This window comes from Coloeus monedula, assembly GCF_965178545.1.
Source record: "Coloeus monedula genome assembly, chromosome: 2".
In the NCBI taxonomy this organism is placed as follows: Eukaryota; Metazoa; Chordata; class Aves; order Passeriformes; family Corvidae; genus Coloeus; species Coloeus monedula.
Window position 1 is genome coordinate 119,973,719 of NC_138782.1, and position 21,663 is coordinate 119,995,381.

At 68.8% G+C, this 21,663-nt stretch overlaps 1 protein-coding gene across 4 annotated transcripts in view; it reads left to right on the top strand.

The window, feature by feature from the left end:
- Positions 1–2,367: 2,367 nt before the first annotated feature.
- DNMT3A (DNA methyltransferase 3 alpha) overlaps positions 2,368–21,663 on the top strand; it is a 37,598-nt gene continuing 18,302 nt past the window's right edge. For 2 of the 4 annotated variants that reach the window (XM_082303164.1, XM_082303166.1), the window contains exons 1-4: positions 2,368–2,500; positions 9,906–10,086; positions 13,984–14,088; positions 20,916–21,240. In XM_082303164.1, coding sequence (XP_082159290.1) covers positions 10,018–10,086; positions 13,984–14,088; positions 20,916–21,240 — 499 coding nt within the window. In that variant the 5' untranslated portion in view covers positions 2,368–2,500; positions 9,906–10,017. The remainder of the gene's footprint in view (positions 2,501–9,905; positions 10,087–13,983; positions 14,089–20,915; positions 21,241–21,663) is intronic. The other 2 variants (XM_082303165.1, XM_082303167.1) reach the window with 2 other exon arrangements.

Consider the following 21,663-nt stretch of genomic DNA (forward strand, 5'->3'; position numbering starts at 1 on the left):
GCTGCCAGGGCAGGAGTGGCTGCGGAGGAGCCGGCGGGGCAGGAGGACAGGCAGGTGGGCCCAGAAGGGAGGGAAGGTGGCCCCAACACTCCCAGCAAGGCAATGGCAACAGAGCCCCATGGACACGGGCAGGGGACCCAGCTGGGGACACATCCTGCCCTGGGACATGGGGACAGGGCTGAAAAAGCCAAACACTGGAGGCTGATCTGCTCAGAGGCTGTGGAGGTTTCTCAGGGGCACAGCCCCAGCCATCAGGCTCCTCAGCCTTGCAGGGCTCTTTGGAGCATGGAAGGGATGGAATGCCAGCTCCCATGGAGCAGGATGGCTGTGCAGGAGCACGGAGACAGCAAGACCTGGTGTGGAGGATGGATGACCCATGGCCATCCTTCTCTGCCCAGCCCAGCCCAGCATGGGGCTGTTCCCCAGCATGGGATCTGGGGGGTAAATCCCAATCCCAGCCATCACAACCCTGCCCATGGGATTTGGGGGCTCAATCCCAATCCCAGCCCAGCAGGACCCCGCCTGTATGATTTGGGGGATCAATCCCAGTCCTCTGCTCTGGTCCAGGGGCACCTGCCCCTTTCCAGCCGAGATCCCCAGCACCCACAGGACTGAGCAGAGTGTATCCCACCAGGGAACACACCATCAATTAGCATTGTTAATTAATGCGTTATTTTGCAGTGCCCCCCTGTGCACTAGGAGCCTTCCAGCACTGAGGGCGAGGGGAGCCCTGCCCATGGGTCTCCTCCCGGGGCTGCATCCCGGCACAGCCAGGCAGGAATGGGGCTGCCAAAGCACAGCCAGGTGGTGCTGGGCCCTTCCATGTCCGTGCCAGGGTCTGTGGCACAGCCCTGGAACCCCAGGCAGTGTCCAGGTGGTGCTGGATGCTCCAAGGGTCCCCCAAAAGTCACCCCATCCTCAGCACCTGCCCGTGCCGGCTGTGGCCCGGATCAAGCCCAGGCTTTTGTGGACTGAAAGCAACACCTGTGCCAGGTGGTGGGAGTGGCACTGTGAGCTTCCCACAGCTCTTCCGGAGTCTCCAGCACTGAAATCCAGCCCTGAGCCCCCAACTCCGTGCGCTTCCGAGCAGCCGCTGGGTTGTCCTGGTAGTGCCCGGCTCTCCGATCCCAGTCCAGCTCCCACTGCCCTGCCAGACCCCATCAGACCCATCAGAGGGAGCTACAAATCCCCTGCCCCAAAGACCCCCCAGATCCTAAGGCCTCGGATCCGCTGCTGTGGATCTCTGCCTGGTGAAATTCCCGGGTGTCCGTGCCCAGCTCTGAGCTTCCCGAGGAGCCGCCAGGCCAGCGCCTCGCAGGGAGGGGATCGAGGACACGCTGGTCCCCCCTCGGCCTGGCACCCCCCTACCCGGGGAGGGTCCAGGGGCCGCATGCAGCCCCAGCAGGTAACCAATGGGCAGAACTGCCAGAGATGTCCTGTCAGCGCCCAGGGGCCGTGCTGGTACCAGGGACCAGGGGGACACGGCTGGCACGAGTGTGGGGAGAAGGGATGGGGCAAGAAGGGATGGCTTGGCTTGGTATGGCACGGCCTGGCTTGGCATGGCTTGGCACTGCACAGCTTGGCAAGGCTTGGCACGGCTTGGCATGACACTGAAGAGCCCTTAACTGCACTCAGTTTGGCTTGGTCTGGTACTGTCTGGCTTGGCACAGTACAGCTTGGCTTGGCTTGGCATTGCACAGCTCTGGACTCTGCTTGGCTTGGCTTAGCTTGGCTCAGACCAACCTGGCCTGGTTTGGCATGGCACAGCTTGGCACAGCACCGCATGGCTTAGCTTGACACTGTACAGGCCTTGACTCTGCGTGGCTTGACCCTGCCTGGCTTGGCTTGGCCTGGCATGGCTTGGCTTGGCATGGAATGGCTTGGCTTGGTCTTAGCATGGCAGAGCTTGGCAGGGCTTGGCATGGCATGGCTTGGCCTGGCATGGCACTGCACAGCCATTGACTGCACTTGGCTTGATCTGGCATGGTCCGGCTTGGCACGGCGTGACTTGGCTTGGCACTGCACAGCCTTTTACTATGCCTGGCTTGGCCTGGCCTGGCCTGGCCTGGCACAGCTCGGCTTGGCACAGCTTGGCTTGACATGGCACTGCCCTTTACTACACTTGGCTTGGTCCAGCCTGGCTTGGCACAGCACAGCCTGCTTTGGCACGGCTTGGCACAACAAGGCTCGGTGTGGCACGGCAAGGGTTGGGATGGCACACTGTGCCCCGCGGTGCAGGAGCTCAGCTCCGTGCCGTGCCGTGCCGTGCCGTGCCGTGCCGTGCCGTGCCGTGCCGTGCCGTGCCGTGCCGTGCCGGCGGTGCCGGTGCGCGCGGCCGGCGGGCTCTAGGACCGCGCGGCGGGCTCGGTGCTGCAGTGGAGGCGGCGGCGCTGCGGGAGGAGGCCTGGCCGGGCAGCGCAGCGGCGGCGGCGGCTCGGCGGGGCTCGGCACGGCTCGGCACGGCTCGGCGGGGCTCTGCGCCGGGCCCGCACCGGCCCAGGTAACCGGGACAGCGCGACACCGGGACCGCCGGGACACCGGGACCGGCACCCCCGGCCTGGCTCGGGCGCGCTCGACTCCGCTCGGGCGCACTCGGGTCCGCTCGGCTCCGTTCGGTTCAGTTCGGCTGATGCATGCGGCGGGGTTCGGCTCCGTTCGGTTCGGTTCAGCTCCGTCCGGTTCGGTTCGGTTGGTGCCTCCGGAAGGGCTCGGGCCCGTCCGGAGGGGGTTCGGGTTCCTCCGCACGGGTTCGGGTCCCTGCGGCTGAGGTTCGGGTCCCTACGGCCGGGGTTCGGGTCCCTCCGGCGGACTTCGGCTCCCTCCGGCGGGGTTCGGCGGGGCTCGGCCCGGGCCGACGCGGCCCCGGTGTCTCCGCCGTCCCGGGCCCGCGGCAGGAAAACACGGCAGGGCCGGGCCCGCCGGGCCCCCCCGGCCCCGCGCCGCCCCCGCCCGACCCGGCCCCGCTCGGCCCGGCCGTGCGGGCGGGGGTGGCTGCGCGGCCCGGCCGGCCCGGCCCCCGCGGCGCCGCCGTGTCCTTGAGCGCGGCGCGGGCGGCTGAAGGGCAGCGGGGCCCGGTGGCACCGCCGGGTGTCCCCCCCGGTCCCCTCCCGGCCCGCGGTGTCACCGCCGTGTGCCCCCCGGGGGAGACGCGGGGCCGCGGCCGCCCCTGCCCTGCCCGCGGCGGGGCCGCCCGGGGGAGCGGCCGGGTCGGCCCTGCCCAAACTTCGGGGGTTTTGCACCAAAAATGCCCCCCCGGGGGAGGCGCGGGAGGGGGCGGCCGGGCAGGGGCCTGGCGGGGCGCGGGGGCTGTCCGTCCTGCCCGTCCTGCCCGTCCTGCCCGCTGCTTCCCGCTCCTGCATCCCCCAGCTGGGCCACGGCTCGTTTCCCCCTTCTCCCTCGCTGCTCCCAGTCCCCACTCACTTCCCGCTTCCTTCTCTCTTACCCCTACCTGTGCATTTCCCCCTTTCTTCCCCCTTCCCCTCCCCTCTCGCTTCCCCCTTCCCACTCAACTTCCCACTTCCTGATCACTTCCCCCTTCCTGCTCATCTTCCCCTTCCTTCTTCCTTCCCTTTCCCTGTCACTTCCCCCTTCCTGTTCTCTTTCCCCTTCCCGCTCATTTCCCACTACTCTTTCACTCCTCTGTCCCTCTGACTTCTTGTCTCGCTCTTCCTTCCACCTTCCCCATCACTTCCCTTTCCTTTTTGCTTTCCCGTTCCTTCTCACTTCTCCCCCTTTCCACTCATTTCCCCCTTCCCATTTGCTTCCCCCTCCTTCCACTCATTTCCCCCTTCCCACTTGCTTCCCACTTCCGATTCACTTCCCGCTACTGTCTCCCTTCCCCCTCGGTTCCCCTTTCCCCTCCCTCCTCCTTCCCCCTCGCTCCCCTTTCCCTCCCACTGCTATTTCCTCCCCCCGCTTTCCGGGGTGTTTCGCCTGCGCAAACCTGTGGGCAAATGAGATTTTCCTCCTCGAGGGCTCAGTTCCTCTTTCTGTGTTTCTGCCCTTTGTGTGACGTCGCCGGTGTCACCGCGGGACCAGCCAAGTTCCGCGCTCGCTGCCACACCGGGCACCCACATCCCGCCTGGCCACGGGGACACTGCCGGGAGCCCCGGAGCCGGCTGCGTGTGGGACCCGGCCCTGCTGCTCCGGCAGCTCCCGCGCCGGCTCTGGCCCCTCGTGCTGAGTCAGCTCCAAACTTCCCAGTGGAGCAGCTTCTGTGGCACGCCGCTCCCTCGAGGGACAGCGGGATGCCGGTCCTGCTGGTGAGGCTGCAGGCCCGGTGTATCCCGGTGTCCCCTGATGACCCTGGCTGGCCGTGGCCCTGAAATCCAGTGGCAGCCGCTGCTCTGCCCCCAGAGCCCCGTGCTGTGTCACACCGTGCCGCGGTGGCGACTTGGAGACCTTCAGGCAGTGGTTTTCATGCAGGGAATTTTATATGGCACATCCCTGCCCGATGGCTCCCCAAGGGCCGTGCCCCGGCAAGGCACGGTGCCCCGAGGGAAACGCATGGGCTTGGCAGGTGCCGCGGCGTGTGCCGAGGACTCGCGTGCGCCAGGTGCGCTCGTGCCGTGGCGGCTCCGCAGGAGGAGCCGGCGGCGCTGGGTGTGGGGTTTGGTGGGACGGCTCCGGGTCCCGCTCACCTCGAGGCCGGGGGTCGGTTTGGGCTCCCGGCGCTGGAGGAGCCTGCGGGCGGACTGCGCTCACCTGGCACCCAGGCCCGGCCACCATCCCGCTTCCCCGCCGCGGGGCTCGGCACGTGCCGGCACTGTTGGGCCCGTTCCCGCGGTTAACCACCATTCCCAGTTCACAGCCCATCCCCAATCCTGGTTTGGATCGCTCCAGCTCAGCTCCTGCCCCGGCTCAGCTCCCAGCCCTGCTCCCTGCCAGCCCCAGGGTCCCCATGGGGCTCGGGGCCCAGCTCACTGGAGTCAGATCATCTCCCGGACTTTCCTCCCCGGTAACTGAGCGTGTGGAGCTCCTGGGTGCTCCCGGTGAGACATTCCCAGTGCTCCAGCAGCCCCTTCATTATCCTGCTGGGCCCACACTGTCCCACCTACAGAGCAGCACCACAGCCTGGCACTGGGGTCTCCAACACGCATCACCCCATCCCACCCCATCCCACCCCATCCCACCCCGTCCCATCCCGTCCCATCCCATCCCATCCCACCCCATCCCATCGATCCCATCCCATCCCACCCCATCCCATCGATCCCATCCCATCCCATCCCACCCCCATCCCATCCCATCCCATCCCATCCCATCCCATCCCATCCCATCCCATCCCATCCCATCCCATCCCATCCCATTGTCAGTTTGGCCTTCCCCTGGCCTTGCCAGCGGTCCTGCTCTGACAGATCCGGCTGTGGGGGCTGGGGGCTGCAGCTGGGGTCTGGGTCTGGCTGTGGTGTGGAGCAGTGCAGGGCCCTGCATCGCTCCCTGGAGTGCCATGGGTGCTCTGTATTGTTCCATGGGGTGCCGTGCTTTGCTCCTTGGGGTGCCATGGGGTGCTGTGGTGCCCTGGAGTGCAGGAAATCGCTCCCCAGGGTGCTGTGGGGTGCTTTGGGGTGCCGTGCATCACTCTCAGGGGTGCTGTGGGGTGCCATGTGTTGCTCCCTGGGGTGCTGTAGAGTGCTGGGGTGCTGTGGGGTGCTGTGCCTCTCCCTGGGATGCTGTGGGGTGTTGTGTGTTGCTCTCTGGGGTGCTGTGGCATGCAGTGAATCACTCATTGGGATGCCATGGGGTGCAGTGAATCACTCTCCAGGGTGCTGTGGGGTGCAGCAAATCACTGTCCAGCATACCGTGGGGTGCAGTGGTGCCATGGGGTGTAGTGAATCGCTCCGCGGGATGCTGTGGGTGCAGCAACTCCGTCCTTGGGGTGCACCACGGGGCTGGCTCAGTGCTGCTGACCACCACAGGGTCCCCCCTCCAGGCCAGGTCTATTTTTAGATCACCCCAGCTCTCACCGGCACTTCATCCCCCCGAGTCCCCCAGATCCCAGTGGTGGTGGCTCCCAGAGCTGTGGCACGTGTGGCCAGGCGCTCCTCCCGCAGAGGCCAAATATTTCACCCCTAAACTACAACTCCGGAGATGAGGTCAAGGCCACGGTGGTTTCGGCACGACCGTCTGTCGGAGGCGAAATTTCGTAGCCCGGGGATGCCCACCCTGTTGCTGGCCCCCCCTGGCAGCAGCACCCACGCTGAGGGGGGCTCGGGGGGCCCCCCCCGCTGTGAGTCAGGGGTGGGGGGCGCAGAGGGTGGGGGTGACTCACGGCCGCCGCTCCTGTCCCCTCTGACTCAATCCCGGAGTTGTTCCCTGGCGCTGGGAAGGAGGAGGAGGAGGAGAAGGAGGAGGAGGAGGAGGAGGAGGAGGAGGAGGAGGAGGAGGAGCGCGGTGGTGGCAGTGACTCAAAGTGACAACAACAATAATAATACGCTGCGGCACTTGTCACGGGAGAGGCGCTTGGACGGGGTCCCTCGTGCGTCCCCACCGCCGCCGGCGCACGAGGGACCCCGGCCAAGGCGGGGGGTGTCACCGCCGCACGCGGGGTCACCTCAGGACGGGAGGGGGGGACTGCGGTGACGGTGTTCCCCGCTCGGCACCGGCACGGGGGGCTGCGGGGGACCCCGCTCGCCGTCACCTAAAATGGCCGGTTAGGTCCCTGCAGGCTCCCGGCTGCGGCGCGGCACCGCCGAGGTCCCTAAATATAAAAAAAAGGCGGGATTTCGGGTGGGTTTTCCATTTTCGTGCCGGTGGCTGCCGCGTGTCTCGCCCAGCCGGCGCAGGTAACCTACTTCGGAACGCCTCTGCCGCCGCGGCGAGCGTGACTCGCCGGTCCTGCCGTGCGGGAGCGGCACCGCGAACTGGGCTGGGGCCCCCGCTCGCCCGGCCACAGGGTCAGCGCCGCCGGGGACGCAGCCGGGCACGGGGGCCGGCGGCCGGTCCTTCCCCGCCGGAACGCCGGGCGAGGGTCCGTCACCGCCGCCGAGCCGGGCGCCGGCCGGGGGATGCCGCGAAGGACGGTCCCGGCGGCCTAAGGCGAGGGCACGGTGCCGAGCCCCCCGGCCCATCCCGTCCCGCACCGCCGCGGCGGGCGAGCGCAGCCGGGTAAGAGCGCGGGGCGCGGGGCCGGGACCACCGCCGCGGTCCCGCACGTCCCCTCCGGCGGGGCCCCGCGGGGTGGGCAGCGGGAGGCGGCCGGGCCGCGGCGGCTCCCCGGCTTTGTTCGGCGGCCGGGGCTGCCGCGGGGTTTGTGCGCAGAACAACTATTTTTAGAGCATTTGGAGACCATGTTGGCTGGAAGCGAATCAAAGCCGCGAGCTGCCCCTTCTGCAGCGCCAACCGGGCTCGGCCGCCGCCGCACCGGGCGGCCGGGGGGGCTCAGCCGCCCCCCGGGACTGCCGGAGGGACCCCGCTGCCGAGGGGGGCCGGGGGCTGCGGGCGGTGCCGGCGGCACGGCAGAGACCCCCGGCAGCGGGACCCCCGCGCCCCGCGGCGCCTCTGGGCGCGGGGGATCCCCCGAGGTGCCCGGTGCAGCCGCGGTGTCCCCGGGTGCAGCCGCGGTGTCCCCGGTGCTTCCCGGCCGCACGTGTCCGGCCGTGCCGTGCCCGCCCCGGGGCTGTGCCGAGGCGCGGCGGGGCCGGGGTCCCCGGGGGGCTCGGGCATGGTGGGGGCTCTGCCAGTGGCACCCCGGGAGGCAGCTCGCGGGGGAACGTGGGGCCGAGGTGCCGTGCCGTGCCGTGCTTTGCCGTGCCGTGCCCACAGCGTGCCGTCGTGCTGGTGGCACAGCCGCTGCCAGGGGGGCCAAGAGCGGTGGCCTGGGGGTGCGGGGGTGCTGGGTGCCAGCCCTGGCCCCTCACCGACGGGCATCGCGGTGGTCGGGGGCCAAGTGCCGGGCCAGGGGCGAGTGTGCCCGCAGGGAGCTGGCATGGGCACCCCTGTGCCACGAAGGGAATGGGGCCGGCGATGGGGCCGGGGGCTTCCCCGGGGGCTCCCCGAACTGGTGAGGGAACGGGATGGGGAGCCCCTTCCCAGTGCCCGCTGGCCGGCACAGGGCTGTACCTGGGGGTACAGCCTGCATCCCACACCTCCATCTGATATCCTGCATCTCCGGGTCCCAACCTGCACCCCCAGGTCCCACTCTCCACCCCGGATCCCAACCCTCCATCCCCAGCCTGCACCCACCCCCCCCACTCCCCCTGGCCACATCCCCCCCCCGGCCAGCCTGCGAGAGGGGCCGCTCAGCGGGCACTGGGACGGAGAGGGCTGAGCTCCCCCCATCTGTCCCCCGGCCCAGCACCCCAAATCCCGGGGGTCCCCGTGCCTGTGTCAGGCGGCGGCTGCAGCTCCCCGGCCCCCCAGCAGCCCCCGCCGCACCGGCCACGGGCAGGGGGAATGTGCTGAGGTGGGAGAGGTGCTGAGAGCGGCGTCCTGCCCGCCCCGGCCCCCCCGAGCCCCCGCCCGAGCCCCCCGCCCGCCGCTGGGAACGGCTGCGGCTGGAAAGCTCTAGAAACAAATTGCAGCTCCGGTGCCAAAGGCAACAGCAGCCCCGGCCATGGCGAACGCAGCGTTTGCCATAGCAACAGGTGCCGGCTGGCGCCTCCCCCGCGGCCCCCCCGGCCCCCGGCCCCCCGCAGCCAGCACCCCGCACCCGGGACCCCGCATCCTGCACCCCACACCCTGTACCACACGCCCAGCACCCCCCCGGCACCCCACAGCCAGCATCCCCCGGTTCCCTGCATCCGGCACCCACAATCAGCATCCCCTGGCCTCCTCGGCCCCCCAGCCAGCACACCCCCCCCCAGTCCTGCACCCTGCACTTTGCACCGCACAGCCCTACACCTGATGGCCCTCCCAGCCCCCTCACTACCTGCACCCAGCATCCCACACATCCTACACCGTGCAGACCCCACACTGTGCGCCCCACTCACCCTGCACTGTGCACCCCACTCACCCTGCACCCCAAACCCTGCCCTGTGCCCCCTCCACCGTGCACCTTCCACACCCTGCACCACCTGTCCCGCACCCCGCATGCCCCACACCTTGTACCCAGCACCCTGCACCCCATAGCCCTGCTGCCCCCACACCCTGCACCCCATAAAGTGCACCTTGCCCCTGCACACTGCACCCCTCGTACCCCACACCACACACCCCCCTCCATGCACCTTACAAGGTGCACAATGCACCCCAAAACGTGCACTGGGCACCCGACACTGAGCATCGTGTGCTGGGTGTCCTGCACCACACTGTGCACCCATCACCCTGTACCCCGTGCCATGCACCCTGTACCCACACCGTGCACCCCACACTGTGCCATGCACCCTGTACCCACGCCACACACCCCACGCCACACACCCCACACCATGCACCCTGTACTCACACCATACACCCCACGCCACACACCCCACACCATGCACCCCATGCCATGGGCCCTGTGCCCCACACCATGGACACTGTGTCCCACACACTGCACCCCACAGGGCACCCCACGCCTCACACCGTGCACCCTGTGCCCATCGCCACTCCACACACTGCACCCTATGCCGTACACCCCTTACCACACACCCTGCACTGACACCGCACCCTACACCGTGCACCCCGCACCCCACTGTGCACCCCTCACCACGCACCCTGAACCCACACTGTGCACCCCGCACCCCACACCATGGACCACGCACCCCACGCACCCTGAACCCACACCGTGCACCCCACACCGTGCACCGCGCAGCCGGCGTCGGCCGGGGCTCGGGCACCTGCCGGGGCGATGGCGGGGAAGGGGCCCAGCCCGGCCGAGTCAAGGCTGTGGCGTGTTAATAATTGCCGGGGCTGGGGCCGGGCCGGGGGGCGCTGGGCGGGGGGCGGCGGGGCGGGAGCACCCCCTCACCCCCGTCCCTCTCCGCTTCCCGCAGGGGCAGGAGGATCCAGGCAGGCGGCGGGGGACGGCTCCCGGACCCCTCCTCGGCGCAGCGGGGTCCGCTCAGGTGCTGAAGAGGCGGCGGCCGCCCGGCCCCGCGCCCCACGATGCCGTCCAGCGGGACCCTGGACGCCGGCAGCCCCGCGCCCAGCCGCGAGGCGCTCGACACGCACAAGGTACGGCCCCGCGCCCGTCCCATCCCCGCGCCAGGCAGGGGGGCTCGGGGGTTTGGCTCGTCCCCAGCTGGCAGGAGAAGGGGGTGCGGGGCCCCTCTGCCACACCCCAGCCCCTTTCGGCGGAGGGGAGCGCGGTGCCGGCGGGGGAGAAGGGGGGGCAGGGAGAGGCCTGAGCCGCGGCTGGGATTAGCGCGGATTGAGCTATTCCTGGCGCTGGGGAGCGCGGGGAGTGGACGGGGGCAGAGACCTGCTGTCACCTCCCGGCTGCGGGTAGAGCTGGGGCAAGGCGGCTGGCAGGGTGGACGTGACCCCAGGAGGGGAGTGTCCCCCGGGATGGGGGATGTCCTGGCTCTGGAGCGTGTGCAGGGTTCATGCCCTGTGCTGGGCGGGACGTGTGGTGGCCCTGTCACGCTTGTGCCAGCCCTGCTTACCCCTCGTGGGGGTCCCACCTAATCCAGGGGTCCCTGCACCTCCTCCACGTGGACACCAGGCTCAGGAGGGACCCCCCAGCCGAGTACATGCTGGGCCAGGGTGGCCGCTCCCACTGCCAGGGCTGGCAAAGCCATTGCTCTTTCTGTGGGGAGGAGTGTCCAGCAGTGCAGGGTAGGGCTAGTCAAGGCGTGGGTACCGGGTGCCGGGGCTGCGGCCAGCTGGACACCGTCCCACCGCGGGCACCGCCAGGTCGGGGTCATCCCAGTTCCTTCTGGCCGGCTGGGTCACGCTGTTCTCACACACTGGTGCTCCCCGTCCTCCAGCCATTGCTCCCGGCTGCCGGAGGGCCCGGCCGGTGTGTCCGCCGGGAAGTGCCCGTGTGTCCGCCGGGATGTGCCCGTGTGTCCGCTGGGATGAGCCCGGCACGTTCTTGGCACAGCTGGGTGCACGAGTACCCCAGGGGCGGGTCGGTCTGTCTTTGCCCGCAGTGTTGGCGGCAGGAGCGGGGTGGATGCGCAGCCCCCCGCGCTTTGGGGCGGTCCTTGGGGCGCGCGGCTCGAGGGGTGCAGGGAAGGGCCGTGGGATGCCCGCTGCAGCCCGGCAGCCCCGGGAGCGGGGCCGGCCGCGGCGGTGCCCGGGCACTGTCCTGGGCTGACCCTGCGGGACGCGGCGTCGCCTCCCCCGCGGCCGCACGCCGAGGTCACCCCTGCCGAGGGCGGCCGCTGCCCGCGGGGCCGGGAGGGCGAAGCCGCCCCCGACGCCTCCGGCGCTGCGGGTCGTGCCGGTGGCTCCCGACACAAACCCGGCGGGGCTGAGCCCCGCTCCCACCCAGGGGAGGTCTCCGCACCCGGTTTCCCCCCGGGGCCGCGGGCTGGGCTCTGTGGCCGGTGCCGCGGAGCGGGGCTGGCGGCGCAGCCAGCACTGCGTCATGCCGCAGCTCAGCCCGCCGCGCTCGGCCGCCGTTCCCTCCGGGTTGTTGCTTGGCAGCGGCGCAGGAGCAGCACCGGGGACGTGCCACGGAGCCCCGCGCCCCGGGCGGCGGGCACGGGGTGATGGATGGGGGATGACTCAGCTCCCGGCGGGATGCGGGCGGCGAGGGACGGCGGCACCGGCCCCTGTGCCGGGCTGGGGGGAGCAGAGCCCCCGCCGAGCCCTTTGCCCAGCCCTGCTGGTGCCCGGGATGCACTCCGGCTCCTGCCCTGCTTTTGGGGTGCCGGCTGTGCCCCGGGAAGGGTTCCCTGTCCTGATAGGTGCTGGGGGCACCTCCTTGGTTCCACAGCAGGGACCCCCGCTGCCCCCTCACTGTGGTAGCCCTCGAGCCAGCTCTGACCCACCAGCGTTTCACCCTGGAGCCCCCCCTGGCCTCTCTGGCACCCACTGGGTGCTCCCCAGCTGCCTCCTCCCCTGGCCATGGGAGGCCTGGCTGCCACCTGGTGCACATTACACCCCCCAAATCTTTCATTTACATCCACTGTAAATGCTGCCAGGACCTGGACAGGAGGGACAACTGGCTGTGGCAGTGCCAGCGCCCAGGGTAGCACCGGGGCAAAGGGACAGGTGCCAGGGTCTCACTGGGGCTGGCCCGGACCCCTGGGCTCCTTGGTGCTGCCCTGGCTTTGCAGCACAGCAAGGCACAGGGGGCCTGTGGGGCAGGGACCCCCAGAATCCCCCTCAGGGACTTCTGCATCAGGATGGTGCTGGATCTGGGATCCTGACATTGTCCTTGGACCTGTCCCAAAACTTTCAAGCCAGGATGGCACGGGGAGTGAGTGGGGCCCGGCCCTGGTAGTGCCCCTGCGTGCTGCAATGCCTCCTGTCCTTGCTCAGCCCTGGCATTGCAGCGCCAGCAGATGCCAGGGCTGGGGGGTCCTTGCAGGGCTGGGGGGGTTTGTGCAGGGGGCTGGGGGTCCTTGCAGGGCTGGAGGGGTTTGTGCATGGGGCTGGGGGGGTCCTTGCAGGGCGGGGGGGTCTGTGCAGGGGGCTGGGGGTCCTTGCAGGGCTGGGGGGGGTCTGTGCAGGGGGCTGGGGGTCCTTGCAGGGCTGGAGGGGGTCTGTGCAGGGGGCTGGGGGTCCTTGCAGGGCTGGAGGGGTCTGTGCAGGGGGCTGGGGGTCCTTGCAGGGCTGGAGGGGGTCTGTGCAGGGGGCTGGGGGTCCTTGCAGGGCTGGAGGGGGTCTGTGCAGGGGGCTGGGGGGTCCTTGCAGGGCTGGAGGGGTTTGCACAGGGGGGTGGGGGCTGCCCGGCCCCACGTGAGGAGAGCAGGGCTGGGACAAGCACGGTTCTGGCGGGACTCCATGGGGGCTGGGGACAGAGCGACACGTGGCTCCTGTGCAATCCCACATGCAGCAAGAGCAGACACGGAGACAGGCAGCAGTGGGCACGGGGGGAGAGCACATGGGGCACCATGGCCATGAGACACGGGGTGTCCCAGTGCCGTGGGATCTTCGTGCTGGACCCACAGGGATGTTCCAGCTGCCATCCCGACGCTGCAGCTGCCCCAGCTCAGAGGGACACGGGGCAGGAATGTGGCCAGGGCTGGCGCCCGCCATGGTGCAGAACCGCACGGCTGCAGCTGGATGCCGGCGCTGTCTGGCTGCCAGCCCCATCCCCTCCCAGGCCTCTCCCTCACCAGCCCCCCACCGGCCTCTCCTCCTTCCCTTGCTCCCCCTCCGTGGCCTCTTCCTGCTTGGCTGCTGCTGCCGGGACCTTCTGGGGCTCAGGTGAAACTGACCCCGCGCCGTGCCGGGGCCTCACGCGCCCCTTGCCCCACTGCATCCCCCCGTGCCGCGGTGCCAGGCGCGGGACCCTGAGGGGGCACAGGGCCCCCCCCAGCACGCCGCGGTTCCTGGGCGCTGCCGCGGCCCCAGCGCAGGAGCAGGTTCATTTCCCGGAGCTGCGGCCCTGCTCCGCCGCCATACCGGCACATGCGTGCTGCCGGCACCAGCGCTGGGCCACGGCACCAGGGACGGGCGCGGGGCGCTGCCAGCTGCTCTGGGGCACAGCGTGGTCCCCAAAGCAGGCAGCTGCCTGCTCCAAGGGCTCCTGATGCTGGCCCTTGTCCCCAGGGAGCCTCATGGCTGCCTGCAGGCCCGTGATGTGACGTGTCCACACAGCCCTTGCCGCATTCCATGATGCGGAGCCCCCGGCCCCGCGTGCACAGGGCTTGGGGGTGGCAGCAGTGGGCACGTGCCCTGAGCCGGCCATAGCACGGCAGGGTCACCTGCGGAGGTTCCCAGGCCTATGGTGGCCTATGCCACAGCCCAAGTGTGGCGGGAGCCACTGCCACCCTTGTAAGTGTCCTGGTGCTGCTGGCCCGACGATGCCACAGTGCTGCCCCCGGGCCAGGCAGACGCCCATCCCCTGCGGTGCCCATGGTGCCGGCGATCCCAGAGCCGAGCAGGAGCGGAGCCATGCCCATGCCCGGGCTGCCCGGCGGTGTAACCGTCCTCTCTGTGTCCGGCTCGCAGGGGGAAGAGGAGCCTGAGGAGAACCCGAGCAAGGAGGAGAAGCAGGAGCCGGGGACGCCCATGAGGAAAGCCGGGCGGCCCGGGCGGAAGCGCAAGCATGCCCAGGTGAGCCAGCAGGCGCCGGGGCCAGGTGGGTGGCGGCGGTGTCCCCCCGCGGGGCTGTCCTGCCCTGCGGCCGCATTGGCGGGAGACCTTGGCCTGGCCTGGCTGCCCTGAGTGCCAGGGCACCGAGCCAGAGGAGACCCGACAGCAGCAGGAGAGGGTGTCCCCTCCTGGCCCTCAGCGCTGCCCCTCCCCACGGCCCCGGCAAGGCCTCCAGTGCCCGGTGGCACCATCCCACTCCGTGTGGCTCTGCTCGAGGCCCCACCGTGCATTCGCTCCCTGCCTGGGCAGCCAGGACCCTGCTCCCCCACCCTGGGGCTGTTGGGCCCAGGGAGCAGAGCCCCCGTGGCTCTGCCGGCCTCCCCGGCTCCTGCCACCCAGGCAATGCCCACCCAGCACGCCGGGTTTGCTCAGCTCTCGGCTGGATCACGGGCACCGTGCCCTCTGGGGTCAGCTGTGGAGTCATGGGGTGCTCGGGGCTTTCGGGGCTGTGCTGGGACAGGGCCCCCGGGGCTGAGGATACTCATGGCTTGGCCCTTCTGAGCCATGGTGTGCCCCAGCACCACTGGGGAGCCACAGTGGCTCCCTCCTTGCAGGGTGGCCAGGTGGCACCTGGCTGCTGCCACGATGAATTCGGTGTGAGCAGAGGAGCAGGCTCCTCTGGATGCCCTCAGTCTCCCAGGCTCAGACAGTGTCCTCAGTCCTCATTCCCACAGGAGGGGACAGAGGGGTGACAAACAGGCCCAGGGTGATGAGTGGGCCAGGGGAACAAGCAGGGCCTGGGGGACAAACAGAGCTGAGGCACCTTCGCTCTTGGTTGCAAATCCTTTTTGGAGAAGTTTCTGGCAGCCAAAAGGGCTAATCCTGTTCTGGGACGTTTCAGGTCCCAGCTTCCTGTCCCGATGATCCCTGATCCCTGCCACCCTGGTACCAGGAGCACGGGAAAGCCGGGGCAGCGTCACCTGAGGCGAGCGGGTGCGCGGGGCTGGGCGGCTGGGCTGCGCTGGCTGTGGCCCCAGGGGCGGGAGGAACGTGCCGGGGCGGGGGGAGCCGCCGCGGTGGAAGAACAATGCTGGCACGGGAACAAGTGCAGAACGTCGTCAGGAACAGCCGGGGCCCGAGAGCCAGGAGGGGTCCGGCCAGCGGAGCCGGCGGCCCCAGGAACCCCCCGGCACGATGAAGGAATGGAAGCAGCGCCAGGGCGCCGGGCACATCCTGCCCTGAAGCTGGGTGCCCGTCCCTGCGTGCTCCAACACACCTGCCCTGTGCCGGTGCTGGTGCCAGAGCTGGCCCTTGGGCCGGCAGCTCCCGGTGCCAAGAGAGCAGAGCTGGCGTGGCCAGCCGCAGGCACTGCCAGCAGGCCAGGGAAGCCCCTGCGGGTGTGAGCTACTAAAAATATCCTGCTGTGGAGAGCCCGCTGTGCCAGGGGCACCGGAGCGGGGTGAGGGGGCTGGCACGTGGCATGGGCGCCAGGCTGGCTCTGTGGGTGCTGGCGGGGGGGTCCCAGCACCCCATTCCCAGGGTCCTGGTGGGCAGGCGTGTGGCCAAAGGGGCTGAGCACCCGCCTCGCCCCGTGCCTGGTCAGCGGTGTGAGAGGGCACGGGGTGCTGGAGAGGGAGCTGGCAGGGGGCTGGCTGGGCACGGCCCTGTGGGGAGGGTGTCATGGTACCAGTGAGCCGTGCCACGCCGAGCTGTGCTGGGCTGAGCCATGCTGAGCCACGCAGTGCCAAGCCATGCAGTGCCATGCCATGGCTCCAAGACCAGCGTCCCCAATCCCAGCTGTGCCTGGCAGAGGGATGCCCCTCAGCGGGTGGTGCCGTGGGTGACAGGGGCACCTTCCCCAGGCTGAGGTGGGCACGGGAGCCCCAAGTGCCAACCCCCGCCATCCCTCTTCGGGGAGTGTCCGCAGTGTCACCCTGTGTCCCCAGGGCGGTGGGGAGGGCACGGGGCCGTGCAGCCTCGCAGGCTCCTGGCAGAGCAGCCTCCTTGGCGGGGGCCCAGCCGAGGGGAGGGAGCGGGAGAAAGGCAGCGCTTGTTCCCAGGGCCCGGCAGACAGAGGAAGCGGGTGGGTGGGAGGGCAGGAAGGCTCCGCCGCCGGCCCTTCTCAGGGATGTGGATGGGCGCCGGAGCGGCCGGGAAGAGGACAGGCCACGGGGTGGGTCCTGGTCTTCCCTTCCCCTGCACCCCCCCGGCCCAGTGTCTGAGTGGCAGCACCAGGACGTGCTGGTGGCACGGGGGGCCTGGTGAGCTGGGGTCCGGTCCTGGCCCAGGTAGGGAATCTGGGGCACCAGGTCTGGCCAGGGCAGCTGTGGAGGGATCGGCAGCGGGTGTTGCCGGGGTGGGATGGATGGGGGCCGTGCCAGGGCTTACCGGCCGCGCTGCTGGGTGGGCTGTGTGTCCCTGTCCCGGCAGGACGCCATGTGAGGGGACACGGTGCGTGTCCTGTCCCATGTGCCCCATCCCAGGACCCTCCTGCCCAGCACGGCTTCTTGGCATTGTCTGGCAGCAGTGCAGGCCCAGCGGCGACGGTCAGTCCCGGTGCCACTGCCAGAGCCTGGCAGCACCAAGGGGAGCCCGTGCCACTGTGTTCCCACCACCCCCACACCAGCTGAGCCCCCAGGGCCCATCCCAGCGAGGGGGTGGGCTGAGTTCCTGCAGCCTCCCTGAACCCCACAGCCACCCCAAAGCCCCGCAGCCACCCCGAGTCTCCCCCAGGCCCCCAAACCCCTCAGCCGTGCCTCCAGCAGCCCCCGCGCGCCTGATCTGGAGCACATCCCCGGCCTTCCCGTTTCCTCCCGGGAAGCCCCACAGCCCCTGCGATTGTTCTCAGCACGGATGCGGCACCAGGCAGAGGCGGGAGCGGGGCCAGGGGTGGCCGGGACCCTCGTGAGCTGCACGGGGGGAGTGGCAGTCGGGGCCCCCTCAGCGCGGGCTGGTCCTGTCCTGCTCACCGTGGCACCAGTGGGGACTTTGTTCCCTGGCTTCCATCTTGCCCTGGTTCCAGCTCCCTGCACTGCTCCCAGGCCACACTGCGGTGTCCCCACTGCCAGCCCATACCACGGTGGGTGTCTGGCCCTCCCGGGGCTGCAGCGTCCCTTGGCCGGGCACACCGAGGTCCGGCCGTTGGCCTCTGAAAGCCCAGGTGTGCCCTCGTTCATGGACTGGCACCTCTGCCCTCCTGACGGCACCAGTGTCCGCTCGGGGGGCCGTGCCCTCCCTGGGGGCTGGGCCTGATGCAGCCAGGATGGGGAGAGCCACAGCTAGTCCTGCTGGGCCCCCCTGAACCCAAACATCCCCTCGTCAGTGCCAGCGCCTTCTCAGCCCTCCCTTCCCAGCTCCAGAGGAAGTGGCAGTGGCAGCCCTGGGGCCAGAGGGAGAGGAAGCGGCTGTGGGGCTGCGGCGGCTGCGTAGGGGAGCCTGATGGTGGGGACAGGGGTCACGGGACCCTGTGGCACGAATCCGGGGAACCTCGGGGAGGACAGGCTGCCTGTTGCCTGCCATCCCCCTGGAGCTTGTGCCTCAGCGTCGGTGGCCCTTCCCCACCCCTCCCTGGCGGGCAGCACCGTCAGCCCTGTGGCCCACGCCAGTCCCCCAGCAGTGCCATGTCCCCTCCCTGGACCCTGCCACCCAGCAGGCCATTGTGTACTTCACTGGGGACAGGCAGGAGGGTCCCCGTGGCCAACTGCGCACTATGCCACCCTGTCACCACACCGTGCCACCCTGTCACCACTCTATGCCACCCCAGCACCTTCCTGTGCTGTGGGAGGACGGGAGCGGCAGCACCTCACGGTGTCTGTCTGTGGGTGCTCAGTGCCAGTGCTGGGGTGACACCAGGGTGGGCACCCTGTGCCCATGGCAGCGTGCGGGGTGTCCGGGGAGGCCAGTGCCAGTGTCCGAACGGCTCCACAGGGTTGGGGTGGTGAGGGCCAGTCCCAAGGGAAGGGGTGTCCCAGCACAGGAGAGTCTGCACCCCCTGGGAGGGCACCGAGTGGAGCGACAGCGGGGCTGGCCCGGGCTGGGCACGCGGTGGTGGCTGCGCCCACCCTGCCAGGGCTGTGCCGGCGCCAGCTCTGCAGAGCCACAGCAGCACTTTCACTCTCCCTGGCCACGGAAACCGCTTGGGCTGGGCTGGGCCTCTCACTCTGACTCCTGCTCCTGGTGCTGAGCTGCGCTGTGCTGAGCTGTGCTGAGCTGTGCTGAGCTGAACCGAGCTGTGCCGAGCTGTGCTGAGCTGTGCCGTGCTGAACCGAGCTGTGCTGAGCTGTGCTGAGCTGTGCCGTGCTGAACCGAGCTGTGCCGAGCTGTGCCGAGCTGTGCTGAGCTGTGCCGTGCTGTGCCAAGCTGAACTCAGCTGTGCCAAGCTGAACCCAGCTGTGCTGAGCTGTGCCGTGCTGAACCGAGCTGTGCCGAGCTGTGCTGAGCTGTGCCGTGCTGAACCGAGCTGTGCTGAGCTGTGCTGAGCTGTGCCGTGCTGAACCGAGCTGTGCCGAGCTGTGCCGAGCTGTGCTGAGCTGTGCCGTGCTGTGCCAAGCTGAACTCAGCTGTGCCAAGCTGAACCCAGCTGTGCTGAGCTGTGCTGTGCTGAACTGAGCTGTGCCAAGCTGTGCCGTGCTGTGCTGAGCTGTGCCGAGCTGTGCTGTGCTGAACCGAGCTGTGCCGAGCTGTGCTGAGCTGTGCTGTGCTGAACCGAGCTGTGCCGAGCTGTGCTGAGCTGTGCCGAGCTGTGCCGAGCTGTGCTGAGCTGTGCTGTGCTGAACCGAGCTGTGCCGAGCTGTGCCGAGCTGTGCCGAGCTGTGCTGAGCTGTGCTGAGCTGTGCTGTGCTGAACCAAGCTGTGCCGAGCTGTGCTGTGCCGAGCTGTGCCGTGCTGTGCCGAGCTGTGCTGTGCTGTGCCGAGCTGTGCCGAGCTGTGCCGAGCTGTGCTGTGCTGTGCCGTGCTGTGCCGAGCTGTGCTGTGCTGTGCCGAGCTGTGCCGAGCTGTGCCGAGCTGTGCCAAGCTGTGCTGTGCTGTGCCGAGCTGTGCCGAGCTGTGCTGAGCTGTGCTGTGCTATGCCAAGCTGTGCCAAGCTGTGCTGTCCCATGCTGAACTGAGCTGTGCTGTGCTGAACCGAGCTGTGCTGAACTGAGCTGTCCCAAGCTGTGCCGAGCTGTGCCGAGCTGTGCCATAGAGCTGCCCAGGCTGGCTGCATGGCAGGGTGCCACGATGCTGCCCCAACCCTATGGCGGTGTCCCACGCTCGGCACTGTTTGTGCTGGGGCTCGTGCCAGGGCTGGCACACGCAAGCGCTGGCACAGCCACCCCGGAGCCCACACTCGGGCTCTGTCCCTGCCCTGTCACTGCGCCCAGCACTGGGGACAGCAACACGTGTCCTGCACTGCTGGTACTGCCTGTCACACCTGTCACACACCTGTCACACACCTGTCACACACCTGTCACACACCTGTCACACACACACCTGTCACACACACACCTGTCACACCTGTCACACACACCTGTCACACACTTGTCACACACCTGTCACACCTGTCACACACCTGTCACACACACACCTGTCACACACCTGTCACACACCTGTCACACAAACACACACCTGTCACACACACACCCCTGTCACACACCTGTCACACACACACACCTGTCACACATCCGTCACACACACACCTGTCACACACACGTGTCACACACCTGTCACACACCTGTCACACACACACCTGTCACACACACACCTGTCACACACCTGTCACACACCTGTCACACACACACACCTGTCACACACACGTGTCACACACCTGCCACACACACCCCTGTCACACACCTGTCACACACACACACCTGTCACACCCACACCTGTCACACACCTGTCACACACACACCTGTCACACACACCCCTGTCACACACCTGTCACACACACACACCTGTCACACACACGTGTCACACACACACACCTGTCACACACACGTGTCACACACCTGTCACACGTGTCACACACCTGTCACACACACCTGTCACACACACACCTGCACATGTATGTGTCACGAGGTTATCACAGGGCCTGGCCCTGCCTCTCCCTTACACGTGCCCCTGTCCCATGTGCCCATGCCAGCGGGGATGGGCCACACCTAGGGCTGCCTTGCTGTCCCCTTGCTGTCCTCTCACAGGCGTGCCAGGCAGGACCGGCAGTGCCCACAGGGGACTGGGCACCCGGGGCACATCCCAGCGTGTTGTGGTCCGGATGGCACCACCGCACCATGTCCCGCTCCCCAGGGTGTTGTGGCACCCTGCTCTGGAGGTGTCATGGCCCAGTGTCGTTCTCCTGCAGCTGTTGTGGTGCTGTGTCCTGATCCTCGTGGTGTGTCACCTTTTGTTACGGTCCTGAGGATGTCACAGCATTTTGTTGTTGTCCCAAAGGTATCTTGTCACTCTGTCCATGTCCTGAGGGTGCTGTGTTGTTGTGTCATGGTCTGACGGTGTTGCTGTCACGTGTCCTGGCCCTGAGCAGGTCATGGAAATGTGTCCTGGTCCCCGAGGATGTCACACACCTGTATGTTCTGGTCCTGAGAGTGCCATGGTGGAGTGTCCTGGTCCTCAGGGTCACACAGCAGTGTGTCCTGATCATGAGGGTGTCACATCCATGTGTCCTGGCCCTGAGGGTGCTGTGACACCGTGTCCTGGTCCCAAGGGTCCCCTCGTGTCCTGGTCCCAAGGGTCCCCTTGGCAGGCAGCGGCAGCCGCCACACCTGGGATGCAGGAGGTGGGACTTGGACTTTCCAGCGCAATGTGCTGCTGTCCCCCCCGCCAGCACCAACCGCAGCTCCTTCCCCTCCTCTCAGCAGGTGGAAAGCAGTGACACCCCCAAAGACATCGCGGCCGTCCCCAAGTGCCCCCCGCCCCGCCCGGAGGCCAGTCCCGCCGAGCCGCTGCCCAACGGGGACGTGGAGGGGGACGCGGAGGAGGCCGCCGAGAGCCCCAAGGGCGGCCGGGCCGAGGAGGACGAGACGGAGAGTCTGCCGGACGGAGAGACGGGCCGGGCGCTGGAGAACGGCCGCTGCACCCCCAAGGAGGGCCTGGACGCCCCAGCCGATGAGGGTGAGCTGGCCCCTTCCGACCCCCAGAAGAAACGCGGGAGGAGGAAACTCCTGGAGGCCACAGAGAAAAGTAAGAGCTCAGCGTTGGGGGCTCCCCGCTGCAGGGCCCAGCCCCCCAGGGACCCGCGGCCCCACCGTCCTCCTCCGCGGGGCCTCTGGGCTGGGCAGCGCTGCCGCAGGAGGAGGAGGAGGAGGAGGAGGAGGAAGGGCTGAGCCCCTCCATGCCATGCGGGGTTTGGGGTGGGGGCAGCAGGTCGGAGTGGGGGGCTGTGCCCGCATGCTCATCCCAGCCCCCATCATCGCCTTTCCTGACAGCAGGAACAGGGATGCCTGTCCTTGTGCTCGGTGCCCCCTGGTGCCAGCATATCCCTGCCCATCTGTGACACCTCCCTGGCACCTGTGACCCCCCACGGCAGCCCTGCCCGTGCTGGGGCCATGGGGCCGCGGTGCCACGGTGCCCAGGAGGTGCCGGCTCTGGTGCAGGCAGGGCAGA